We start from the raw sequence: 23,969 nt of genomic DNA, 5'->3' as shown, positions 1-23,969 counted from the left end.
TCAGAGAACATCTTTCGATCACAATTCACTTCTCTATGAAGGGCAGGCCACAGCTAGTTTCCATCACTGAGATTAACCTTTTTCCTTGTCCACAAATTAGATCTACTGGTTTTGCTTCACTTTATGGAATGAAACGGAAACTTTAAGGTAGCATTCCCTGGAGCTGAATTTGGTTCCAGGAAAGGAGAAATCGCACAGGCCAATCACATTCTCACAGGTAAAGCAGAATTCACCTTCCTGGGTTCCTTTTCTTGTTTTTATTTTTTATTTTAAAGAGAGAGAGAGAGAGAGAGAGAGTGAGCGAGCGCATGTGAGCAGGGGAGAGGGGCAGACGGAGAGAGAATCCCAAGCAGGCTCCACGCTCAGGGCGAAGCCTGATGGGGCTCAATCCCACGGCCGTGGGATCATGACCTGAGCCAAAGTCAAGAGTGAGATGCTCAACCAACTAAGCCACCCAGGTGCCCCTCACCTTCCTGGTTTCTGCACATCGCATTAATCACCACATGGGAGAATGGGCTGCTTTGACCTTGTAAAATAACCTCTCCTCAACCATTTGAGGACTGGTTCCCCCACGTCATTCCCAGTCCATCTCAACACTCCAAAGGACCCATCTCCTCTTTAACTCAATGGAAGCCCTCAAATTGGGCTGTAGGTTGTAGCCCTTTGATGGGGCGCCTGGGTGGCTCAGTCAGTTAAGTGTCAGACTTTGGATCAGGTCATGATCTCACGGTTTGTGGGTTCGAGCCCCACTTCGGGCTCTGGGCTGACAGCTCAGAGCCTGGAGCCTGCTTTGGATTGTGTCTCCCTCTGTCTCTGCCCCTCCCCCACTCGAGCTCTGTCTGTCTCTCTCAAAAAAAAAAAAGACATTAAAAAAAATTAAATACCTTTGACACCATCCGCGCCTATGTTGTGACATGTACCTTTAAGTCTCATATACCAGCACCCTCGATGAAAGCCAGACCCACACCTTCCAGGAGAGCTATTGCCCACAGCAGTCATGATGAGGACGGGCCACGCTGGTCACCTGGAGAGCTCTCTGTGTCTGCTCAATAGGGAAACAGCTGGGCTTTTCAGAAACAGTAAAAACCCGAGAGTTTTAAAGGATTTATTTGATTTCTCCACATGATCACAGCTATGGTTTTACATCAATAGAGTCTGTTACTACTCACAAACAGAATGCGTATTAAAACAAAAGCACTCCTTTCCTGCCCAAAGTTACACAGCGGGTGCCGGGCCTCTGGCGAGGGAGGTATCTCTCGAAGTCTTTGGAAGATCTGCAGTCAAGACCTGATGCTAACCGTTTAAAACAACTAGAAGGTGGACGACAGTTCCCAAGAGGAGACGGGTCCTGTGCGGGACCTCGATGCGACCGCGGTTAGGCTAACGTGTGCCCCTTCGTGGGTAAGAAGGAGGCACAAGCCCCTCCTCCCACCTGTCCCTTTCCACCACCCCCCACTTGGCACTGATCCGTCTCGAAATCTGTTTCCTGGATTATTGTTGTTATTGGAGATACTTTACAAAATTCCTCAGTTTTCAGGCAGGAAGAGTGATGGTATTTTACAACGAAACCGTAAGATGCATGCTTACCCGTAGAGACCCAGCTTTGCAGGGAGTGCTGAGTCAACACCTAGGGTCGTGTTTACATATCTGCTGTCTTTTCAGCTCGTTTTAAAGACAAACAAGAGGCTTCTTCTGCATGCAGCGCGTGATGGAAACATCGCTCTACGCTGGGTGACTGAAGACATTTTTAAGCAAGATGTGCACATCATATTAGGATGAACTTTATTTTTACATTGTTGTACAATTCATTCGTAAACTTAAAAAAAAATACAAACACATGATTTAATTGTTGTCCCAGAAAAGATTTTTGTGATGCTACCTGCCGCTTCCTCTACTCCTGCTCGTGTCGGAAATGACCGTTTGATTGGAACAATTTGCACGACTTGAGAGAAAGGTCCCAAGTGTGTCCTGACAGTGGGGAAGGACACAAACATCCTGCTCGGCGTCTTGCTGCCTATCCCCGGGGTGGGGGGTGGAGGGCAGGCCCCCACAGCGCTGACCCTGTGGCAGGCTGGGGTCTAGAAAGAACAGTCCCACGAGAGCGCCACCCAGGGGGTGGGGGTGGGGCGCGGGAAAGCAATCTGTCGGCAGTTTTTGCTTCCCAAACGAGATTCCGGGCAGCGTGGCTCCAGCCTCCTTGGAAACACTCCCTGGAGACGCTTCCCACGGTAAGCGTGTAAATCAAACAAAGAATGATGAAGCCTCGCTGACCTGAGCCCAACACGCTATACAAAGTTGGACACATGGGGAGAAAGGGAATTGGTTCGAGAAGCCCCCTTTCGCTAGATCCGGCCGTGTGGCCACCAGACCACGCTTCAGGACACACGGACGGCAGTTTGGGAAGTAAGGGTTCTGAGTGGCCCGTGGTGCACGAAGGACGGCGATGGAGACAGCGCCCCCCTACCCGACCCCATCGGCTTTGCTGTCCACCCTTTTTCATCGGTGGTCACCCCTTGAGAAAGGGCAACCTTGTGCCAAAGAGCCTGCATCTTTTCTGGAACAACCTCAAGTTTACAGGTAGACACTACTATCGGTACAGGGGGTGAAGAAAGGCCGACATATTTAATATGTTATCACTTTACTTCAACTATTTGTCAACAGTAACACTGATATAGTTTGCAAATACACAATACATAGAGTGTGGCCTCACATGACTGACGCCAGATGGCATGCAGTACAATTCGACTTCTCCTGGTCAGAACAACAACCTTTAAACCGCAAGACAGAGAACGCCTCGGGGAGCCTGATTCTGCAGGAAAACCAAGGAATCTAGGAGCCGGTGGAAGCGGGGAGTCTCCCACCAGCCTGGCCTGGACCAGATCAGACGCACCCGTGCTTTGTACACGTCCCTCCTTCCGAGCAGGTGCCCGGGAGAGAAACACGACACGATGGGAAGATAAAGGTGGGCAGGTTAAAGTCACACTTCTTCCAAAAAAAAAAAAAAAAAGGCTAAACTCTAGATTGCTGTATTTGCTCTCTGTGGAGATTAACAAAGTGCTCGGTTTGCAGATTTGCTGGTATGGTGGCCTCGATGATATGACAAAGGGGCGGGTGGGGAGGGAAACGGGCGGGGCCCCCGGCCGGCCCGCCAGGTGGGCTCCCCTCGGTCGTCCTGCCGTCTGGCCACGGCGCACCACGCCGTCCACGGCGTGCGGAGCCTGTGGCCCGCGGAGTCCAGCACTAGCTTCGCCCTTTCTGAAAGGGCTCTCCGCCGGGGCAGGGGCCGCGGGGCAGTCCTCCGGTCCCACGGCTTAGGAGCACAGCACTGGCGGCTGCAGTGGTTCGAAAGGCTGAAACTACAAAGTACGGCCCGTGGGTGACTCAGTCACAGAACCGGACGCGTGCGGCGCCCGGCCCCGGGGGAGCGGATGGTGTCACCACAACACGGAAGCGACAAGAGCACAGCTGAGAGTCATGTGATGCCCTGGCAGCTAACTGGACCATGAGAAGGCAGCGGGGGCTTCGCTGGCGAGAGCCGGCACTCGTCGGCCGGGAGGTGGGGGTCGGAGGGGCCACGGTGAGGACACAGGGGTTGTGCTAGCACATGGCCACATGGAATCACGATGATCGCGGCTACCGCTCAGAAAACAAAATGGGAAACACACACACCGCCCTGGGTTGCTACATGCTAGAATCAGCCTTCGGGTTTGGAGCGGTTCCCGGCGGAAACTCGCTGGGGTGGGGTGGGGGTGGGGGTGGGGGTGGTGCCTGTGGCAGTTGGAGACAGGATGAGTTAGTTATGGTGTTGGGGAGGCGAGTATGGGAGCTGGCCGCCCTCATGTTGGAGATGAACACTTCTGCCGTGGATGGGTGCCCCCCTGAGAGGACTCTGAATGAGTGTGCATTAAATCATATGCATATAAAAGAAATATGGATCATGGAAATTCACAGTTATCGCAGCCATTAAAGTGTCTAAGAATCTGTGGAACCAATATCCTCAGACAACCAGCTCCTAACCAGTTGTCCTGAGTTGCTACTGTAGAGTTTCCTGCATTTGTATCTATTTGCTTACCTGAAATAACAGAGCAGTTTATAATACTGATTACTTATGATAGTTTTCTGTTAATAAAATAAGGATTTATACAAAGCAATATTGGACTTTTTAAACAGTTAGATGCTATGTTACTTGGCACAGTTAGTAATGATTGCGTCAAGATTTTAGCCAGTCCCTGGAGGGACTTCTCCTCTTTTTTTATGAAAATATGGAAGTATCTGAGTTTGTTCCTAGCGTTTACGTTTTTGGTTTACTCTCTCACATTCATGTAAGATACTGTCTTCCTAGCGGGTAAGTGGAGCTCCTTGGAAAGTCTATATTGCTAATTTTGTGGACTGAGACATTTCCTTTCACACACAAATACTACCTATACAGTATATATATATATATATTTATATATTTATATATTTATATTATATAAAGTTTACTTACGTATTTTCATCAACCATATCAGGTCTACTTAATTTTTTGCCCATTGTCAATAAAAGAGCAATAAATGCAGCAAGTTTGGTTTGTTTTTGTTTTTGTTTTGTTTTGTTCTGTCTCTGGTTTTTGTGTCTCGTTTCTTCTTTTCCTAGGCTGGGTTTTCATATGCGTGTACAGTTGGGGAGCAGAGCTGAGGGCTGCTTTGGGGTGGGGGACAGCTCAACATCTACGTGGCCGGTGGCGCCGTTTTCAAGGCTGATGGTGGCCGAGGCCCACCCCTTGGGTCCAAGTGGATGGAACCCAGGACACCAACGCTAAGTGAGATCGTGAACTTTGTTCCCTGCAACACAAGCCCCGTGGGCTCAGAGGGCTCCATCCAGGCCGCGGGGAGCAGAGGGGAGAGGTGGAAACAGAGGTGCCCTGGGTCTGGTCTGAGGCCGGCCGCCCCCAGGCATGGCTCTGTGTGGTGTGCAGGTGTTCCGGGGCAGTCTGGGACCCCGCCCAGGCTGTCTACACAATTGTGCTGATGCCGCTGGGTTTGGCCTTGCTGCTGGTGGGGGGCGGCGGGGCGGGGGGCTGCCCGTGGTGGTGCGCTGCGTGGCCGTGGCCCGTGTGGCCCGGGTGGCCGGCGTGGGCCGAGGGCAGCAGTGGGTGGCTGTGCACGTGGGCCCCGTAGGGTGGGTGCCCCCCGTGGGGGCCGTGGTGGTACTGGTGTGCGTGCTGGATGTGCTGGGGGGGGTGGTAGTGGTGGTGGTGGTGGTAGGGGGGCGGGTTCTGCTGCACGTGGCAGTACTGGGCGTGGTGCCCGTGCACCTGGGCCTGCGGCGGGCCCTCAGCAGGCCCCTGGTGGTGGCTGGCCCCAGAGTGCTGCGCGTGGGGCAGGCCCGGTGGGTGGGGGGGTGGCTGGGGAGGGGCTGAGGGCGGGTGGGCCTGGGGAGGGGGCTTCCCTCTCTTACTCCCAAATAAGGAGCCCAGGAGGGAGGATGAGTTAGGCATAGTCTGGTGTGGGCGAGATGGACACTCTCGTGTTGATGTAGCTCTCCGGCGCATGTGAGGACTGCTAATGATGGACCCCTAAAAAGGAAATTCATAGAAATCAAAATTAAAAGACCTTACAGCACTTATGTCAGAATGATTTTTTTTTTTTTTTTTTGATGTAAAAAGTTCACCCACTGACTGCTAAGCCTTAGTTAACTCTCTGGCTGCAGAGGGCGGGGCTGGGTGAGGCTGGGTCAGTGCCACCTCCGCTCATGCGACTGGGGGCCACAGGGACCCAGGGTGGCCTTCCACTGAGAGGAGTGGGGATGGGGTAGGGGATGAGGGATGCTCCTGTCTGGTCAAAGCAGCAGCAGCAGCAGCACAAGTGTGACTTCTGCTCTCGTCCTGATACGGAAGGCGGCCTGAGCTTTCGGATCAGAACGACCGGCCCGGGGGTGCCTGTGAGCGCCATGTGCTGCGTGGAGTAGGCTGGGCTGATGTGCATGAAGAAGAACCCCGTTCCTGCTGAAACTGCGCCATCTGCTCTGCCTGTGTGGGCCCCGAGCTTTCTGGGAAGCTGGTGGTAGGGACCGGGGCGGGGGGCTCGGGGAACCTTGTCCTTGTTGGAGGGGCGGGGGGGCTGCCTAGGCATTTCACTGCAGCTACCTACTGCAAACCAAACAAGGAAAAAGAAGGAAACAAAAAGGTCTGCAAGCTGAGGTTACGATGTGAACAGTAATATAGAAATGGTTGGCAGATGAATGAAATCTCATGAAATCCACACGGAATTTTTTCTTCCTCTCATGGCTTTCCTCCCCCCGAGCTAGCTAAGCAATTCCATGATGTCCTGACTGCAGACACACAGCAATCGGAACTCCAGGAAGGAAGCGATGGGGATGGCGGAGCATGGAAGTCAAGAGATGGGCAAAACCCACCCTCCCGCCCCCGACAGTGCGGGTGGAGGGTGCACAGATGCCTGGTGGGCGATGCTTCCCACCCAGGAGCAGTGTCGGCAGGCGGGGGCCCCGGGGTGGGGGTGGGGGAGTGCCAGGAAGCCGGGATGTTAACCATGCTTGGGGGGCCACAGGGGATGGGGTTAAGCGGGAACTAAAACACGGAATCCAGAACCACCCCCACCTCCCATGGGTCCAGCCCAAACAAGCAGTGAGAGGCACGGGCGATTCTAGGAGGGGGGAAGCTGGCATGCACTGGGGCTGAGGCAGGCATGGGGGACGGGGCGTGTCTGCGCCTCTGTGCAGTAGGGGGAAGGAAGAGCAAAACAGAAAAAAAAAAAAACCGAAAAAAAAAAAGACAACAGATATAAACCAAGGATCGGGGAGGCAACACACGACAGCCAGCTGGACGTAGGCGCTTCCTACTTACTTCCACATTGCTCTCTAGCGATCCCGCACTGCTGCGACGCCCTCGCTTCCCTGCCCAGAACATGCAATACCAGAGGTTAGACACGGACACGAGGCCGGGCCGCCGCCTGCCTGGCCCTGGGTCACCACTGCCGCAGGCCGGGGGGAGGGTCGGAGGACTGGCTCCGTAGGGAAGCCCGTGGGAGGGCAGTAATGAGTTTCAAAAGAAAAAAAAAAAAAGAAAAAAAAAGGAGGGGGAATTCAAAGAAAAAAACTCGTTTTCAACCAGCCCCAACTTGATACCCCTTCTCCTGGACTGGCAGTCTGTTGTTGGGGGTTGGGGGGTGGGATGGGGGGATGCCTCCAGGTGGGCTGGGGAGCGTGCACAGCGGAGGCCAGATGCCCTGTGCTTCAGCCACCTGCCCACAGGGGATGGGACAGGGGCAGCTTCTCCAATGGCTCAAAACAAACAAGATGTGGTCCTGTGCGGCCCTGACTGCGTGGATTTCATATACATATGTATATGCATATTCACACATACATATACATCTCCCCCCTTGCAGGCAGGGTGGGGTTGATGGTTAGGAGGAAACTAAACTTGGTGTCCTGTCTTTTCCTTCTGGGGAGCTCAAATGTGCTGGTGCCTCTGGAGCCAACTGTTTGGTTTGTGCAGTGCCCTGGCCAGGGGCAGGAGGCAGGGTCAGGGTCTGCTGGGAGAGCCCAGAGTCCTGCTTCCCTTCTGCGGGTACCGCCCTTCCGGATGCCACAAGTGCTCCCTCAGCTGTGAGCGCTGCCTGCCGATGGCTTTCTACTACCCCCCGGCACATGGCATATAGTAGGCACTCAATATATGTTGGCTGTGTTACAGGAAGGCTGTGTCTTCTTGGTTCTGGAGGCCTAAGGCTCAGCCTGGCCTCCAGGGTCCTTTTGGAGGCCCTCTCCATGGATTCCTGCAGGACACTGAGGCTGGCAAGAATGGTGGGTACCCAAGCTTCGGGGTCTGGTCTCTGTCCAGCCCTCAGGAAAGCAGATAGGAAGAGGGGACAGAGAAGGGGCCACCCACTTGATGTTCTGGAGGCTTCCACCTGTGCAGCCCTGGCCACGAGTCGAACACATTTGTTCTTGGTCAAGCCCCGCAGCAATGTAGTACAGGTGTCCCTTTGTGCCAAGGAGGAGGAGGAGGTGGAGGCTGAGGCTCATAGACCGACTGTCCAATTCCACAGTGAGCGAGCGGGACTCACACCCAGGTCTGCCTGTCCATCTCTGGGGCTGGGAAGCTTGGCCATGCTGCCTTCTGAGCGGAATGCAGGCTGAGTGAGCCCAGGAGCCTGAAAGATGGAAAGGCTGCTACGCACCTCTCTGTGGCCAAGAAGCTGGCCCTGTGCAGGGTAGAGAGTGGGTCTGTGGGTCCTTCAGGCCTCACCGTGGCGTCTGAGTGTACTGGGACGGAGCCTTGATCTTGGGCATACAACAGTGGACTCGGGGGACATTCGGTCCCTTTGCTTGGCCTGCCAACCCCCAAACCTGAGTCCCAGCTGGGAACTTTGCTGGACTCTGGCATGTGTGAGAGGGCTTCAGAGCTCGCTCAGGACAGGGCCACACAGAAGATTAGGGCAAGAGTGTTTTCCACCAGTTGCTGAGGACCAGGGAGAACCACGTAGGACCTGGTCCTTATTCCCAGCTGGAAGAAAGATGAGGGTCGTCACATATCCTCATCTTTCAGCTCGTATGAGAAGAGAGGCTGGCCATCTTCCCTTCCTGCTTTTTGTCCCAACACAGTGGTCCAGGCACATAGAGCAGAATGAGGCTCTTTGGCTGAAGAGGTAACCCCATCTGGCACTCCTTTGATTCTTTAGCACAGTTTCTGCGTCTGTGAAATGGGTACGTGCCTTCCTCTGAGTAGGGTAGACGTGAGCATCAGATACTCGGGATCTTGTGGCACCATGCAGAAATGCTGAAGTCAGATCTCTGCTGTCTCTGCGGTTTTATTTTTTCAACGTTTTATTTATTTATTTATTTATTTATTTATTTATTTATTTATTTATTTATTTTTGGGACAGAGAGAGACAGAGCATGAACGGGGGAGGGGCAGAGAGAGAGGGAGACACAGAATCGGAAACAGGCTCCAGGCTCCGAGCCATCAGCCCAGAGCCCGACGCGGGGCTCGAACTCACGGACCGCGAGATCGTGACCTGAGCTGAAGTCGGACGCTTGACCGACTGTGCCACCCAGGCGCCCCATCTCTGCGGTTTTAAAATCAGCTCTCTGGCCCCTCGAAGCCTAGAAGGCTCCCCTAACTGAAAACCAGGGACACAGGAAGGCCAGCCTGCCCCACCAGTGCCCAGCAATGTCTTCCGACTGATGTGCTTCTCTCAAGGGGACTTAGGCCAGGCCTGGAGCTAGGTTTGGGGGCTCTGTGTGGTATCTGACCTGAAGTACAACAAAACCCTCCTCCTCCTGCCCCCAAGTGGGCCAAGACTTAGGACAGTTTTAACTTGGATGTCTTTGAATGATGCTAAGTTTCTCAGAATCCATCTTTTCAACTTCCCAAATAAGCATGAGATGTGAGGTATCCCTACCTCACTGCTGTCTGCAGTCCAGTCCCAGAGCCCCTAGTCATGGGCACACCCCACAGACACCTGCTCGCTATAGACCTGTGTCCGGGTGTGTGCACACAGGTGCACGTCATGTGCTAATGGAGGTGAAGCATGCTGGGAAAGTGGCTCTCGCCCATGCACCCACACTATCCCTCACCTGCACTCTATCTCCTGCTACGCTCCCTCTCTCTTGGGAGGGTGGGGGGGGGGGGGTCCTGCACCAGCCACAGGTGAGCCCTGCCCCACCCAGTGCCTCTCCCAGAACCTGATCAGGCCCTGCCAGGCCAACTGTGGCCAGGATCAGTAACCACATCTGGAAGGAGTTCCCAGCATGGCTCTTCACAGCCTTCTTCTGCTTCTCAGTATCAGCACAGAATGCAGCAAGGGCTCTCAACCCAGGGTCCCACCCTGTGGTCCTTAATAATGCTGGAGGCTGAGCAGGTGCTGCTTTGGACACTGGCCACCAGGAGCCATCAAATCTCCCCTGAGAGGGCTTCCCGGGTTCCCTGGGGCAGAACATGGCAGGTCTCTGGGTAGGCCCCGGAGCAATGACAGGTGCAGGCAGGTCCCATGGCCTCTGGGAGACATCCTCTCTCTGGAGACTGATGTTGGGCAGCTTGGCTGGGAGGGGCAGGAGGACCCTGGGGGCTTGGGGATAGCGTCCATCATGACTTGACTGATCTGGGCCAGGGGTTAAGGCCCCAGTCACACCTGTGTCCCCGGTCCACGCAGGCCCTTGATCGCAGGCCGACAGGGCTCTGGTGCCACTGAAATGAGCATGGATCCCGGACGAAGAAGACCGTGTGGAGAGAATTGGTGGTGGGGAGTGGGAGGATCCACGTCTGAGGTGTGTCGTCACCCGGAATGACGTGTGATTGCAGGTCCAGGGCAGATGCCCCCAGAGCAATGACATGCCAACAACTGAGCGCTAGCTTTCCCAAAGGGAGAGAGTATCCCCGAGGCCTTGCCTCTTCTCCAGCAGCCCTCTTAGTGAGGGCCATGGTGGGGAGAGTGACGTTGCCTCCGGAGAGCTTCACTCCAACCCAGTCCGGGGCACGTCTTCGGGTGCTGAGCCCAACATCTTCCTGGATGGCTGCCGACATTGGCCGGTCTCCCTCTGGAGACTACACGTGGAGGGCTCCAAGTCTGGGGCCTTGGCAGCTGCCAGGACTCAAACACACCCTCCAGGCTTCCTGGGGACAGGGGGCTGCCTTCCCGGGGGATTCTTCACATGGTCTCCTGGGAAGACTCAATCCCTAGAGTTTTTCTTAGTTCAGAATGTCCAAACGACAATGGCAACAGTGATGATAGAAGGAAAGCAGCTGAACCTCAGCGCTCTGTCCCTCACACAGGCCTGGGGGTGCAGCTCTATCTGACCCCTAGGAGCTGGAGTCCTAGGTGTGGCTGGCCACGCTGGGAGCCTCGGTTTCAACAGAGCCACTGTTACCTCAGGGACTGGATGGGACCCATCCGCCCTCCAGGTGCTGCATCAGGGAACAGAGAGGCCAGGCCTAAAGCCACTGCACAAACCCAAACAGAGGTCCCGGCTACCAGCCTGCAGAGGCCCAGAGCTGTCCAATTACGTTTAGCTGGGTTTAACAAGCCATAGGGAAAACCAGTGGTTCTCAACTCGTGGCACTTTGCCAACTAGGGGTGATTTTTTGCCCCCCAGAGGACCCCTGGAAATTTCTGGAGACATTATTGTCTGTTATGACTGGGGGTGGGGGGAGGATACTCTTGGCATCTCATAAGTAGAGGCCCGGGATGCTGGTAAACATCCTGCAGTGCACAGGACAGCACCCTCCAACAGCACGGAATTATCTGGCACAAAACATCAATGGTGCTGGGGTTGAGAAACCCTGGGTGAACCCTCATGCTGGCAATGGATTTCTGATTTTTACTATGAAAAAAAAAAATGACAGGACAAAATAAGGACAAAAAAATTCCAACTCAAAAAAAGAAAAAAAAGAAAAAAAATTTCTGGGAAATGAGTAAGCTGGAGGGAGGCAGTGCGGCCGGTGGGGCAGGTGTGGGATGGAGTCATGAGCGGGCTCTTTTAGTAGCGGGGCCCAGGGCTGGCCACGAGGTAATGTCCGAGGCAGGGTGGGGCGGATGAGGCCCCGAGAAGGGGAGGGGGCTGCGGGGCCCCTGGAGAGGAGGCGGCTGATCTTGGCCCGAGAGGGTCTTTTCCGACAACCCAGGGCCTGCAATCAGGCTCCTAGAGCCGGGACACCCGGAGCCGCGTGCCCTCTGTGGGACAACGTCCTGTAACCTCTGCTCCATTGTAGCTGGAGCCTCCTCCCAGGAGAAGCTGCCTGTTGAGACGTGACTGGGGGGCTTCAGGGGCTGTCCCTCCACAGCTTCTCTGACAGCACTGCAGGCAAAGCAGGCTAAACAACACTCATGGGTGGCTGGCCCAGGGGACCCAGCCGGGCGAGCTGCCCCCAAAAGCTCCCTGACACTCTAGACACACCTCCTCCCCTGGGCAATCTGGGAGGCTCGAGGGGTGCTGCTTGCTTAGGGGTTAAGAGGCTGGCAGCAAATAAACACACACAGAAACAAAGAAACAGTAACAAAAACCACGGTTGTGCCAGGGCTCCCCCCCCTCCCCCCACTGCCCCGACATCCAGGGGGCAGCTGCGGCCACTGCCTCTGGGCCGGATGGGGGCCCGGGTTTCCCAGGAAGGGAGACCTCCGTGAGGGAAATGAGACCAGGGACAGTGGGAGAGGGGGGTCTCCAAACACAGTTTCGAGGGCTTCACTCCATTTCATTCATCAGCATAAAACACAGGGATGCGGCAGCACAGAGGACAAGGGACACATCCATCAGTGGGGCCTGGCTCGCTCTGTGTGAGAGCAGTTTCCGGAAAATAAATAAAAGAATAAATAAAACCCCTAGAAGAAGAAAGGGAGAATAGGGGTAACCTCCTGGCTGTTCTGCCTTGACAACCGGATCCTGTTTCCTCTAGCCTTTTTGGGACGCCCTCTCTGTGTGGTCAGATGCTACTACGGTCTGGGGACAGTCACAGGAAACCCAACGGCACTCCGTCCGAGCCCTGCTGCCACCAGCCGCCACTGCGGTCCTTTCCCGGCACGCAACGCGCGCCCCAGCTGCCGGGTCTGAGTCCTGTGTGTGCTGGGCTAGGAAGGGGGTCCTGGCCCGCTCTTACCCGCTTCGGAGAGGTCCCGCAAGGAGCTGCTGAGGGCGCTGCGCTTGAGGCCCTCACCGCTGGCGTAGCTGTCATCCAGGCAGGCTCGGCTCAGCGTCCCGTTGCCGGACTCCTTTTTGAGGCTGGAGCACTGGGACATGCTGGGCCGCACGACGCCTTTCTGCTTCTCGAGCTCCGCTGAAACAGAGGGGGCGAGGGACCAGTGAGAGAAACACAGCCTTGAGGGGGAGGCCCTGGGCCCTCTGTGCAGGCCTGGCATCGCGCCCAGCTGCCATCTGTTTGGCCTGAGGAAAAGTCAGGGCCCACGGCTGTCTTGGGAAAGAAAGAGAAGGTGTGAATGCTGCCTTTGACAAAAGGGAGCCGGAAGGAAACTCTGAAAGGGAGGCTGGAGAGGCACGGGCCTTGGGGTCTGCAGGAAAGACCGTCACTTTGCAGGCTTGAGGGCTGGCAAGGAGACTGGCTGGCCTGGGTCTGTGGACGGGCAAGGGGTAACCCGACCTTGCCCACCCTTTGGGTGGGGCCCAAAGGTGGGGGTAGTTGTGTGTCTCCAGGGAGTGAGGCTTGGAGCCAGGAGATAAAAGATGATAATCAAGTCCAGTGAAACCCACAGGATGGGCTTGGTGGTGACTTCCCTGACATGGAAGACGAAAGAAGAATAAGCACACCAAGGTGCAACGAGATCAGCTCCGGATCTCTGGGAAATCTCGTCTCGTGGGGCGACGGGGGAACCAGGCTCTCTCAGGGCATGCCATGTGGTCCCACAGGCAGGATGGGCCTAGGCCGCGGAAGCCCTCACTCTCATGCGGAGGCCTCTGCTGCCCTCCCCACGCCACCTCCTCTGGCCCGGGTATGGGGGCTGCCCTGTCACAGGGCTGTGGGAAGGCCAGGTGAGACCAGGGCACCTCACTTTTGTGGGCCCCCAGAGTCCCTGGCACCAGATGGGAGCCAACGGCCGCGTCCAGCAAGTCCCATGAGATGCTGGGGCTGCTGGCTCTTCCTCTCCAGGGGGCCTGGGACTTACACTCTATCCTGTGCTTCTCCATCTCCTGCACTTCCGCGATGGACTCCCGCAGGTCGTCGGTGAACTTCTTCCGGTCTTGAGGATTGGGAGCGTTAAAGTTTATTAACACTTTGATGTCTGCTCCGGGGACAGCAGATGTGAGCCGGATGCCATTGGGGTAGTCTACAAAGGAGAAGGGGAGAAGAACCCATGGATCCCTGGGTGCTCTCTGCACTCTCTCTACCGGTCAAGAAAATGCTAAGTCTAAGGGTCCAGGCTCTCAGCAGACACGTCTAACCAGGGAGGAAAGGCATCCACAGGGCAGACCAGAGAGACTGCCAGGAAATCCCCATCTCCTGACTTGGGTCTGTGTTGTTCTATGCAGAAGTCTGGGGCAGATTTGGCCAATCTGAACAGAGGTCAGGGCCCCCATCCTTCCTCAACCTGAAGGTCATGGAGCCTAGACCCTTCAAGTCAAGGTCCTTGGTCATTGCCTGAAGCTCGAGAATGGCCAGGGGTGGGGTCCGGGAGTCAGAGTCAGTGTCCTGTGCTGGGGGGGAGTCTTATCTGGTCTCCCTGGGCAATTCTGAGTGCACACTGAGCTCTGTTCTCTCACAAGTGGCCTCCAGACCCTCAGTTCCCTTGGGTGCTTCATGGGCGCCCCATACCCAATGCACTCTATGCTGAGTGCTCTGTCTTTCTGGCCTGTGACCTGCCTGGTGCCACCTCCGAGCTCACAGAGTCTCTGTGGCTTTGGTCCCCTGGTAGCGCCTCTCTCCTCAGCGGGAATCAAGCATCAGCTACTGGGTGTTTGGAGGTTCTTGGTCCACACACCAATCCCACTTTTGCTCAGACCTAAGTCAAGGCTGGGAACTCAAATGCCTAGTGCGTTCCCATAAATGTAGGAAGTAAACCACATGAGACTGAGCAACAGAGTGAGTGGGGGTGGGGTGGGGGGGAGGAGTGTGCAGCCCATGACAGCCACATGACGTGGGAATGTGGGCCTAGCAAAAACCTTCTCGGTTTTCAAGAAAACTCAAAAATATCTAAAATTTTAGTTATTTTATTTTTTAATTAAAAAATTTTTAATGTTTATTTATTTTTGAGAGAGAGAGAGAGAGAGAGGCAGAGTGTGAGGGGGGAGGGGGCAAAGAGAGAGAGAGGGAGACAGAATCCAAAGCAGGCTCCAGGCTCTGAGCCATCACCACAGAGCCTGATGCAGGGCTCAAACTCACGAACTGTGAGATTATGACCTGAGATGAAGTTGGGCGCTTAACGGACTGAGCCACCCAGGTGCCCCCAATTTTAGTAATTTTAGATATTAAGTATCAGCTCAACACATTTTTTAAAATGTGTAAACCAAACACATAACTGGGCTGCGACTGACCCACGGCTACCACTTTGAGATCCCTGCTACGAAGGCATGTCCCATAGAAATGTCAGTGTCAACTCTTGGGCTTATGCCAGGACCTTGGGTTCAGGGCTGAGGGCTGAGCCCTGGGAATGTAAAAATGAGGAGGGCACAGCCTCTGCCTGCGTATTCAGTCTGGTCGGGCCCACTGCTGGGAGCATCACAACCACCGCCACCCCTTCGGAGAGAGGGCCTGCCGGTCAGGACAATGTGGGGTGGTACCATGCTCCCTGAGGCCACCTTCCACCCTGGTAGAAACCAAGGCAAGGCAGGGATGGCCCAGGCACAGGTCCCTGGTTCTTTTTCAACTTGCAGATTGAAAGCGGATCAGACGGTAGCTTGGCAACCTGTCCGAGAGGATGAGGGCTTCCCTGCTGCTGGAGATATCATGACGCTCAACTGGAACGGTCCTCCCCTGGGGCCAGTGCAGAATGGGCAGGGCAACAGGACCTCCCCCTCACCCCCCATCTCAGGAGGCCTGGCTCAGCCTACAGCTCAGGGACCTTCAACAGGGATGGGACAAAGAGAGAGAGAAGTAAAGGGAAGGGCTTGGGTATCAGAGAAGGACCAGGTCAACAGAAAAAAGTCAGTGGGGGTGTCAGCTCCTCCCCCAAGTCCTCAGGCCCCATGGCCCACTCATACCCAGAGAAGACTCCAATAACACCTAAGAATAAATCCTGCTCGGGGCGCCTGGGTGGCGCAGTCAGTTGAGCGTCCGACTTCAGCCAGGTCATGATCTCGCGGTCCGTGAGTTCGAGCCCCGCGTCAGGCTCTGGGCTGATGGCTCGGAGCCTGGAGCCTGCTTCCGATTCTGTGTCTCCCTCTCTCTCTGCCCCTCCCCCGTTCATGCTCTGTCTCTCTCTGTCCCAAAAATAAATAAAACGTTAAAAAAAAAAAAATTAAAAAAAAAAAAAAAAAAAAAAGAATAAATCCTGCTCTAAGCACTTCATGTATGGACTCACCTAAGTCCCCGAGGTAGGTGCTATCACCTCACTTTACTGACAAAGGGAATGCGGCCCGGGGACTGCTACGTCCTGACACATTTGCACCTGGGCTCTCCGCTCAGGACCGGGCTCCTGTCCTACAGCCCCCCAGGCCTTGCCTGCACCTGTTTGTTTGCCTGTGTTTGCACATCACCTGTGCCATTTACTTGGTGTCTTCCGGGCAACAATTTATTGGCATAAATCCACTCCGCCCTGAATTAAAAAAATCTTAACCACACGGTAAGAAGACGTAGGAGCAAAAGCAAAGGCGATCACCACCATGTACAATGTTATCAAATTCTCCCCAGGTACTGTTGCTCGTCAGACCCCTGGCCTGCAACCTTCTCTCTGGTGGCGAAGCAGGAATACGGAACACACGTGGGAGAGCTGGGGGAGATCCCCAGGGGGAGATCCTTGGGGAGCATAGCACTTCATGACTACAAGGTGGGAGTTGTGACACCGTTTCTGCCACGTGGCACACGGCCACGTGTGGATGAGTGCTCCAGCACTCACACTCACGGCTGGGCCGCGGCAGGCCCCCAGCACGGACTTACATTGGTTCTCGAAGAGCAGAACCTGCATGCCGTACAGGGAGAAGGACTGTCGGAAGCTGTATGTCACCGAGTTCTTCTTTTTCTGGAAGATCTTGGTCACCTGGGGGCAGCCAGAGACAGAGGCTGAGTCATATCGCCTGCACCGCTCAGGGGCAACTCTGGGCGCTCGGGATTCTGACCGAGACTAACGTCAAAACCCTCTCTGCAGTGCAGAGGTCGGGAGGCCTCTGGGGCAGGGCAGGCCTGTGTGTCCAGGCACATCCTGACATGGATGCTGGCTTCCGCTCCCGTGAATCCCAGCTGTCGTCCTGGCTGGCGATGAAGCCCCTCAGCAGAGAGGTGGCAGGCGCCACGCTGCACACGACCCCGAAGGCGCCAGGCTGGGCTCTGACACCCAGGACCCCACCTGAGCTCTGTGACTGCCTGAGAGATTTTGGAGGAGGAAACAGAGGCTCAGGAATTTGAAGTCACTTGTTTGAGGTCAGGGACTCTTGACAAAGACTTGAAACCCACAGGTCCAGATTCCAACCTCAGCAGTCAGAGAGAAGTGGCTGGTCCTCAGGCAGGTAGGGCTCAGGGACAAGGGCCTCTAGCAAGAAAGCCCGGGGCATGCAGGAGAGACAAAGACCCAAGGGACAGTTTCCCCCCGTTGTCTCCAGGGGCATCTTTATCCCCGGTGGCCACCATCCATGCCACCTTTTTCTGGGCAAGAGCTCCGCAGTTTCCCTTTGGGGAACCCCCTCTCTGCCACCCGGCACTCCTGGGGGTGAGCAGTGACCCAGGTTTAGCCAATGAGACAACACTGCACCTGCCTGGCCCCTGTGAGCGGCTCAGGCATGGGCACGGGAACCAGTGAGACCTCTGCCCGGACTCTTCCCAAGAAAATCCCCCTGGTGGCTGGGGATGCAGGGAGGGGGCAGGATTAAGCCTGTAACTGCTGAGACTGACTTTCTCTTTGTGGACAGAGCTCCTGAGAAGGGAGCCCACGCAGCTGAGAGACAGCCTAGTAAAGGAGTCCCGCTGACGCTGTGTAAGCTTCTAGAAATAGTTGGGGCTGAAGCCCCACACCCCCCTCCGGGCTTTTACATAAGCTGACGAAGCCCCGTTTTCGTTGGCCATGCTGTGAATTAGATTCTGCCTCTTGTAACCCAAGACCGTGGGGCTGACTCCATCCCCTTCACCTCCACCCCACGCATGTGGGTGCCTTTCCCCAAGTGAAGGCGCACAAGGCCAGATGGGAGACCGGAGCTGCAGTTCAAGGCTGCCCCGAGCCACGGGTCCCAGCCACGACTCGCTCTGGGGAACCACATACCACCAGGAGGTCGTTAAACAGGAAGATTTCTCGCTGGTGCAGCCCGAGCTTCTGGGGCTTGTTTGGGTCTGGAACCTCGAAGAGCCGGCAGTAGCAGACCAGCCGCCGGTGGGGCAGAGAGAGCACCTGTATGGGGAGGAAGCGCTGCGTCAGCCCCCAGCCCCTCCGCTGCAGTCCCTGTGCGCTGGGAACCCAGCCTGTGGGCCTGGCCTTCGAAAACGCCTTCTCCCACCAACTGCACACAGCAGACGTGTCTGGACTCCTTGCAACTTTCCCTGCTCTTCCTCAGGAGCTCTCCTGAAGGGCCATGGAAAGCGTCCCTGCCTCTCACAACACCTCCTTTCCTTTCCTTCAGGCAGGTCCCAGACGTCTTAGAGCATCACGTGCACACGGGAGCCCCCACAGTGAGGAATTCGTAATTTCTCAGTCCCCACAAAGTGCCCATCACACACATAAGCCTGTTAGTCCCGGCAAAGATTTCTCCAGAGTGTCTACTTGAGATGAGGACACTGAGGCACAGAGAGGTTGAGCAACTTGCCTCAGCCACACAACTGGGAAGGTGCAGAGCCGAGAGAGGATTCCAGGTCCCTCCTAAAGAATCCTGACGCTTTTGATGGTTCCCTGCCCCAACTCCTGGGCCGGCGGCCACACCACCCCGTGGGGCCTGGCCTGGGCCTCCACGCGGAGCACGCCTGCCATGGGTTCACGTGAGCCCCCACTCTGCTGAAGCCCGAGCCACTCACAAGGCCAGGTACAACCTGTATGGTGTCTAAGGGCTGCGGTGACAAGTCACTGGGGAGGCCCAGTGGCGGCTCTGAGAGCACCCAGGCTCACGCAGGAGACAGCAGGTTAGTAAAGGGATGTGCTGGCAGGGAGGGTTCACTCTGCAACAGGTGCCCTGGTGGTGGGAGGCCCGAGCTCAGTGCATCAGGAAGATGGGAGGAAGGGCTTGGCCCAGGCTGGCGTGCTCAGGGAGGGGCATCGTTTGGAATAAAAGCGTGAAGGGGAGAGGGTGGCGGGAGGCGGGGCCTGAGAGGTGGGTGAGGGCTGGCCACGGCAGCGTCTAGTGGTTTGTCTCTAGGGCAAGGTGGGAAGAGGGGGGAGCAGACAGGTTTGTGACGCTGACTCTTGCAGTGCAGGCTGCTCAGTGAAGGGTAAAGATGGACACATAAGGAAAGTGCCACATGACTGCAAGGCTAGCCTTGCTGCTCCTGGGGTGAGCAGGCAGGCAGACCTGCTCAAGGTGGTGGCAGTGGAGTGTGGGCAGCAGAGGGCGGGTTGGGTGGGCAGGCCTGCAATGGCCCATCAGCCTCATCTGTTTTGGGCACAGTGCCTCGGGTCAGAGGCAAGCCTTGGCCTCTGCACTCAACTGGGCCAGGTGAGAGGGAGGGACACCATCTGCCCTGGCCTGACGGTACACAACTCTCCCCAGGTGGCTGCAGTCTGGGCCTGCAGAGGTTCGAGGCTGGGAGAACTATGAAAATCAAATTTCTTATCACTCCGGAAAGGAACTCAAGCAGCCAGAATTGTGGATCTGGGAACCAGGGGATGCAGGGAGGTGAACACAGAACATGGTGGACCTCCCTGCCCCCACCCCAACCCCAACCCGGGGCGGGATATCAGCCAGGATGTAAAAGCAGAGGGATACTCACACAGCCAAGCCCGTGATGCAGGGATCCAATCTATGTGGGAAACATTAAACAAACAAGAAAAGATATTAATGATCCAAAGCATGTACCCAGGACCTGAGGGAGCTAATGGGATGACATCCGAGTAGGTAAGCACCCCTCCAGAGGCACGTTCCCATAGCCTTTGTCTAGACATCCACACACAGCTCAGGAGACCTCCTTGCTGCCAGAACTTGGGAAGGCCGATAAGGGCATTCCCAGGCCACCAAGGGACCACTGCGCAACTTGGGCTGGTTTCTTAAAAGCCTCAGGCTCTCTTTAAATATAACCCAGGGCCAATGGTTATTATTCCCCAATATCAGGCAGGAGCCACCCTAAACCTAAAGGAACCGCCCCCCCCCCCCCAACTATGCCCCGAAGAAGCCAGGTTCCAAATGGCATCAGGGCCCCTGTCCAAAGCTAATGCCAGTGGGGCAGGCCTGGGGTCGCATGGAGTGGGGGTGGGTGGGAGTGAGGGAGCCAGGGATGCAGGGCCACCACATACCGGCTTTTTCCCCACGATGAGCTTTTCCACCTTCTGCACCTGGGAAACGTGGTCCTCGTTGGTTTTCAGTTCCCGCTTACGAATGCGCTCATAGATCCCAATTAGCATCTCCCGGGGAATGTCCTCACCATCGTCCACACCTGGGCAGGAGACAGTAGCCAGGCATCAGGGCGGGCCAGGGTCTGGGTGGCTGTGGCACTGCTCAGCTTCGGGGCCCCAGGCTCACCCCTGATTTGCCAAGTTTCTAAACCCAATCAGAATATCAATCCCTTTCATCAATCCTCAGCAGAACCAAAGACCTTCCAGACCCACAGCCACTGAACGCCTTCAGTCAATTATGAAATGCCCTAGGATCCTTCCGCCAGGACAAGGCCAGCATAGCCACCCAGATCAGCACGCAGAGGGCTGTGCCAGCTTCCAGCCATGTTCCAAGGGCTTTATAAACATCAGCTTGCTAATCCTGACCACGGCCCTGCTGGGTGGGTGTGACCGTCTCCATTCCGCAGCTGGGAAAGCAAGGCTCGGGGAAGGGCCCGGGGTTGGAGGTGGCTGTGAAGCTGGTGTTTGTGGCTTCAGGCTCCCACAGGCGTGGGCCTAAGTTCTTGCCTTGCCCCTCACGAGCCATGGGACCGAGTCTCTGCGCTGGGGGTCCTCTGTGAAGTGGGCCACCAAGAGCACGGGTGACTTCACGAAGGTCTCATGAGGAAGACAGAGCAGCGGCGGTGCGTTCCCAGAAAGTGAGAACCCCGTGCACCTGAGCAGCGCCACCAGCTGTTGTCCCACGTCACGTGTGCAGAAGCTGGGGTCTGGCCTTGAAGCCGGGTTGTTCTGACAACAGGCATGCACCCTTTCCGCTATACCCTGAAAAACTGCTGCGAGGAAAACTCGGCCCCACTCAAGAGAGAAATGCAACCCCACGCCAGTCCTCAGACCACAGACTGGCAGAGGTCCAGAGGTTTGGTAACCTGCACAGTTGGCGAGGCTGTGGGAAGGGGTCTCCCACCCACTGCTGGTGGGAGGGTCACAAATATACACTCAAAGCCCCTCTGGGCCACTGGTTGCGTCCTGGGCAAATTTATCCCATGGGCCATGATGCACAGACCAGGTCACTCATGGCAGCATGGTTTCCAAAGAGCGGAAGACTGGGATTCACCCATTTACCCATTAATAGGGGACTGGTTAAGCCATCCCTGCACGGGTGCAATGGAATACCACACAGCTGCCAGGAAAATGAGGACGACCATGGGAACTGACACGGAACTGTAAGGGGGAGGGTGTGGCCTTGGGCACACAGGTAGGGGTGGGAGAGGCTCTGCTACCACCGTTCATACTTTTTTTTTTTTTTAATTTTACAGAGAGAGTGTGAGAGCGGGGGAGAGTGGCAGAGGGAAGGGGGGGACAGAGAGAGAGAGAGAGAGAATCCTAAGCAGAGCCCAACACAGGGCTCAATCCCATGACCCCGGGATCATGACCTGATCTGATATCAAGAATCAGACGCTCAACTGACTGAGCCACCCAGGCACCCCACACATTTTTTAAAACCAGACTATTTTTTAGAACTGTGTTTTAGAGCAATTAAGTTCATAGCAAAATTCAGGGGAAAGCCCAGAGATTTCCCTGTAACACCAGCCCCCACCCACTACCAACTTCCCACACCAGAGTCATATATTTATTAGAACCAGTGAACCCACACTGACACACTATTATCACCCGAAATCCATAATTTACATTGGGATTCACTCTTGGTGTTGTGCGTTCGACAATAAACGTTTACTGACACGTCTCCACCACCATGGAGTCAGGTGGAATAGTGTCACTGCCCGAAAACTCCCCTGTGCTCCACCTCCTCCGCCCCTCCTCCCTCCAACCCCTGGTGACCACTGATCTCTTATGTCTCCATAGTTTTGCCTTTTCCAGAAGGTCATATGGCTGGCCTCCTATGGTATGCAACCATTTAAGACTGGCTTCCTTCACTTGGTGGTATGCATTTTTAAGGTTCCTCCCTGCTTTCTCATGGCTTCTTTTCTTTTTAGTGCTGAATAATATTCCATTGTCTGCATGGACTACCGTTTATGTATCCGTTCCCCCACCGAACGACATCTCTCGACTGCTGCCAAGTTTTGGCAACTATGAATAAAACTGCTATAAACATCCTGTGCAGGATTTTGTGTGGATGTACGGGGTTTTCAATTCCTTTGGGTAAATACCAAAGAATGTGATTGCTAGCTTGTCTTACTCTGTTTTTTTTTTTTTTTGAAACTATGTGAGGATAATAGCCATTAAAATCAATCTAGAAAACTTAAAAACAAACATCAATAAAAGAAAATCATTACTCGTCTGGCTGCCATGCTGGTGAGCGATTCCTCCCCCGCTTACCCTCCAACCCCCCAAAGGCACTCCTGCTGAGGGTCTCCCCAGGGGAACCAGAGTGAGGAATTCCAGAGAAAATGCGCCCAGTGTGTGCAGGGGGGAAGGTCTCCTCTACAAACACCAAGCTGGACGTCTGCCTGGTACGGAGCACCAGCCAGGCTGTGGGAGACCAGAGTCCTGCCCCCGTGGACGTGACCTTGGGCAGATCCCTTCCCTCTGCCTTGGCTACCCTTCTGAACACAAGGAAGACTGAACAGAACACTCCTGAGTTCCTGGCTTGAAAAGATGGGATTTGGAGGGAACGGTCCAGGCTTGGGAGACAGCCGACAGCTTGATCTCCTGAGAAGTGGGATGATAAGTCCCCCAGACTGCTGGGATGGTCGGGTGCAAGGCCGGATACAAACGACAAAGCCACTGATGTGAGGGTGGCCGACTGGCAGAATCTGACTGAGCAACCCTTCCCTCCCTGAGCCTTCTCTCCTCTGGGCTAATCATTTCAGGCTCCTCCTGTTGTTCCCCATACAGGGGAGTCCCAATTATGTGGGTGAGGTCTGAAGGCAGAAAAAAAAAATCAGAGTCATATCACAAAGACCTTTAAACTCCAGCACATGGGGTCACCAACAGCATGCAGTGCACAGCCTGCTCTCTGGGCAGCGAGGGAGCACAGGCCTACACGCTAAGGCCACAGGGGACCCTGTGAAGACCAGAATCAGGCTCAGCCCCGTGAGGAGAGACAGCCCCTGTCCCATCAAAGCATCTGCTGGTTGCTCTCTCACGCTCTGGTGCTGAATTGCCATTAAGAAAATTCCCAGACTCCTTAGCTTCCTGGGAACTGTAGCTAAGACCTGAATTCCTTGGGGTCCACAGCACCCCTGAGATCTAGCAGAGGGCCACACACCATGAGTGTTCTGGGCAGGGGATGGCCGTCTGGTTGGTCTGAACCAAGCCCCGCCCCTTTGCTTCCCTGACTGATCAGGTCCTGGAGCCCAGCTGGGAAAAGCGGGCAGCTTGGCACTCTTCTGGATAGGCACCCCATTAGCTGGCCTGTTGCAGGGTACCCACCACCAGGGGGCGCATCAGGACAGTTCAAACCCCGGCGGGGGGAGGGGAGGGCCTTCCTGCCCCAGGAAAGGGGACGACAGAGCGGTGGTTTTATAGGAAATTTAAATGGCGCAACAAAGATCAAAAACTTAAAGTTTTGTCATCAGTTCAGAAGACTTAAAGAACTGGATAGGAAAAAAAACAGCTCAACAAGCTGACAAAGTTGGACCTGATTCAGACCAATTTTTTTCCTTTTTTTAAAAAAATATGACACCCTAAGGGGATCTCAGCCTGCTGCAGCTTGGTGTTTCCCAAGGAAAAGGACATAGTCCCTCTTCCTCCTTGCAGGGACTCCAGGTAAACGAGGACATGCTGTCAGCTAACATGGTGCCACTTGGGAGACAGCCGTCTCCTTTTCAATTCCTTTCCTCTGCAACGACACCAGGAAGGCCTTCCTTCCTGCTGCCCACCGTTAGCACCTGTCTAACATGGGCCACTCGCCCCGGCCGGGTGTTTTCGTCCACTGAATTCATTTTTACA

At 55.3% G+C, this 23,969-nt stretch overlaps 1 protein-coding gene across 10 annotated transcripts in view; it reads right to left on the bottom strand.

Moving 5' to 3' along the window:
* The window catches only part of IQSEC1 (IQ motif and Sec7 domain ArfGEF 1), a 367,317-nt gene that overhangs the window by 1,760 nt on the left and 341,588 nt on the right, over positions 1-23,969 (bottom strand). For 5 of the 10 annotated variants that reach the window (XM_047839958.1, XM_047839881.1, XM_047839933.1 and 2 more), the window contains 8 exons: positions 20,019-20,158; positions 19,499-19,528; positions 17,847-17,972; positions 16,535-16,634; positions 13,608-13,769; positions 12,587-12,763; positions 6,842-6,891; positions 1,092-5,554 (listed from right to left, as the gene is read on the bottom strand). In XM_047839958.1, the coding sequence (XP_047695914.1) occupies positions 4,991-5,554; positions 6,842-6,891; positions 12,587-12,763; positions 13,608-13,769; positions 16,535-16,634; positions 17,847-17,972; positions 19,499-19,528; positions 20,019-20,158 (1,349 nt within the window). In that variant the 3' untranslated portion in view covers positions 1,092-4,990. The other 5 variants (XM_047839941.1, XM_047839950.1, XM_047839903.1 and 2 more) reach the window with 5 other exon arrangements.

This window comes from Prionailurus viverrinus, chromosome A2, assembly GCF_022837055.1.
Source record: "Prionailurus viverrinus isolate Anna chromosome A2, UM_Priviv_1.0, whole genome shotgun sequence".
NCBI classification, from domain to species: Eukaryota; Metazoa; Chordata; class Mammalia; order Carnivora; family Felidae; genus Prionailurus; species Prionailurus viverrinus.
The sequence above is the reverse complement of the archived record's forward strand: the minus strand, read 5'-3'. Positions and strand labels throughout refer to the sequence as shown.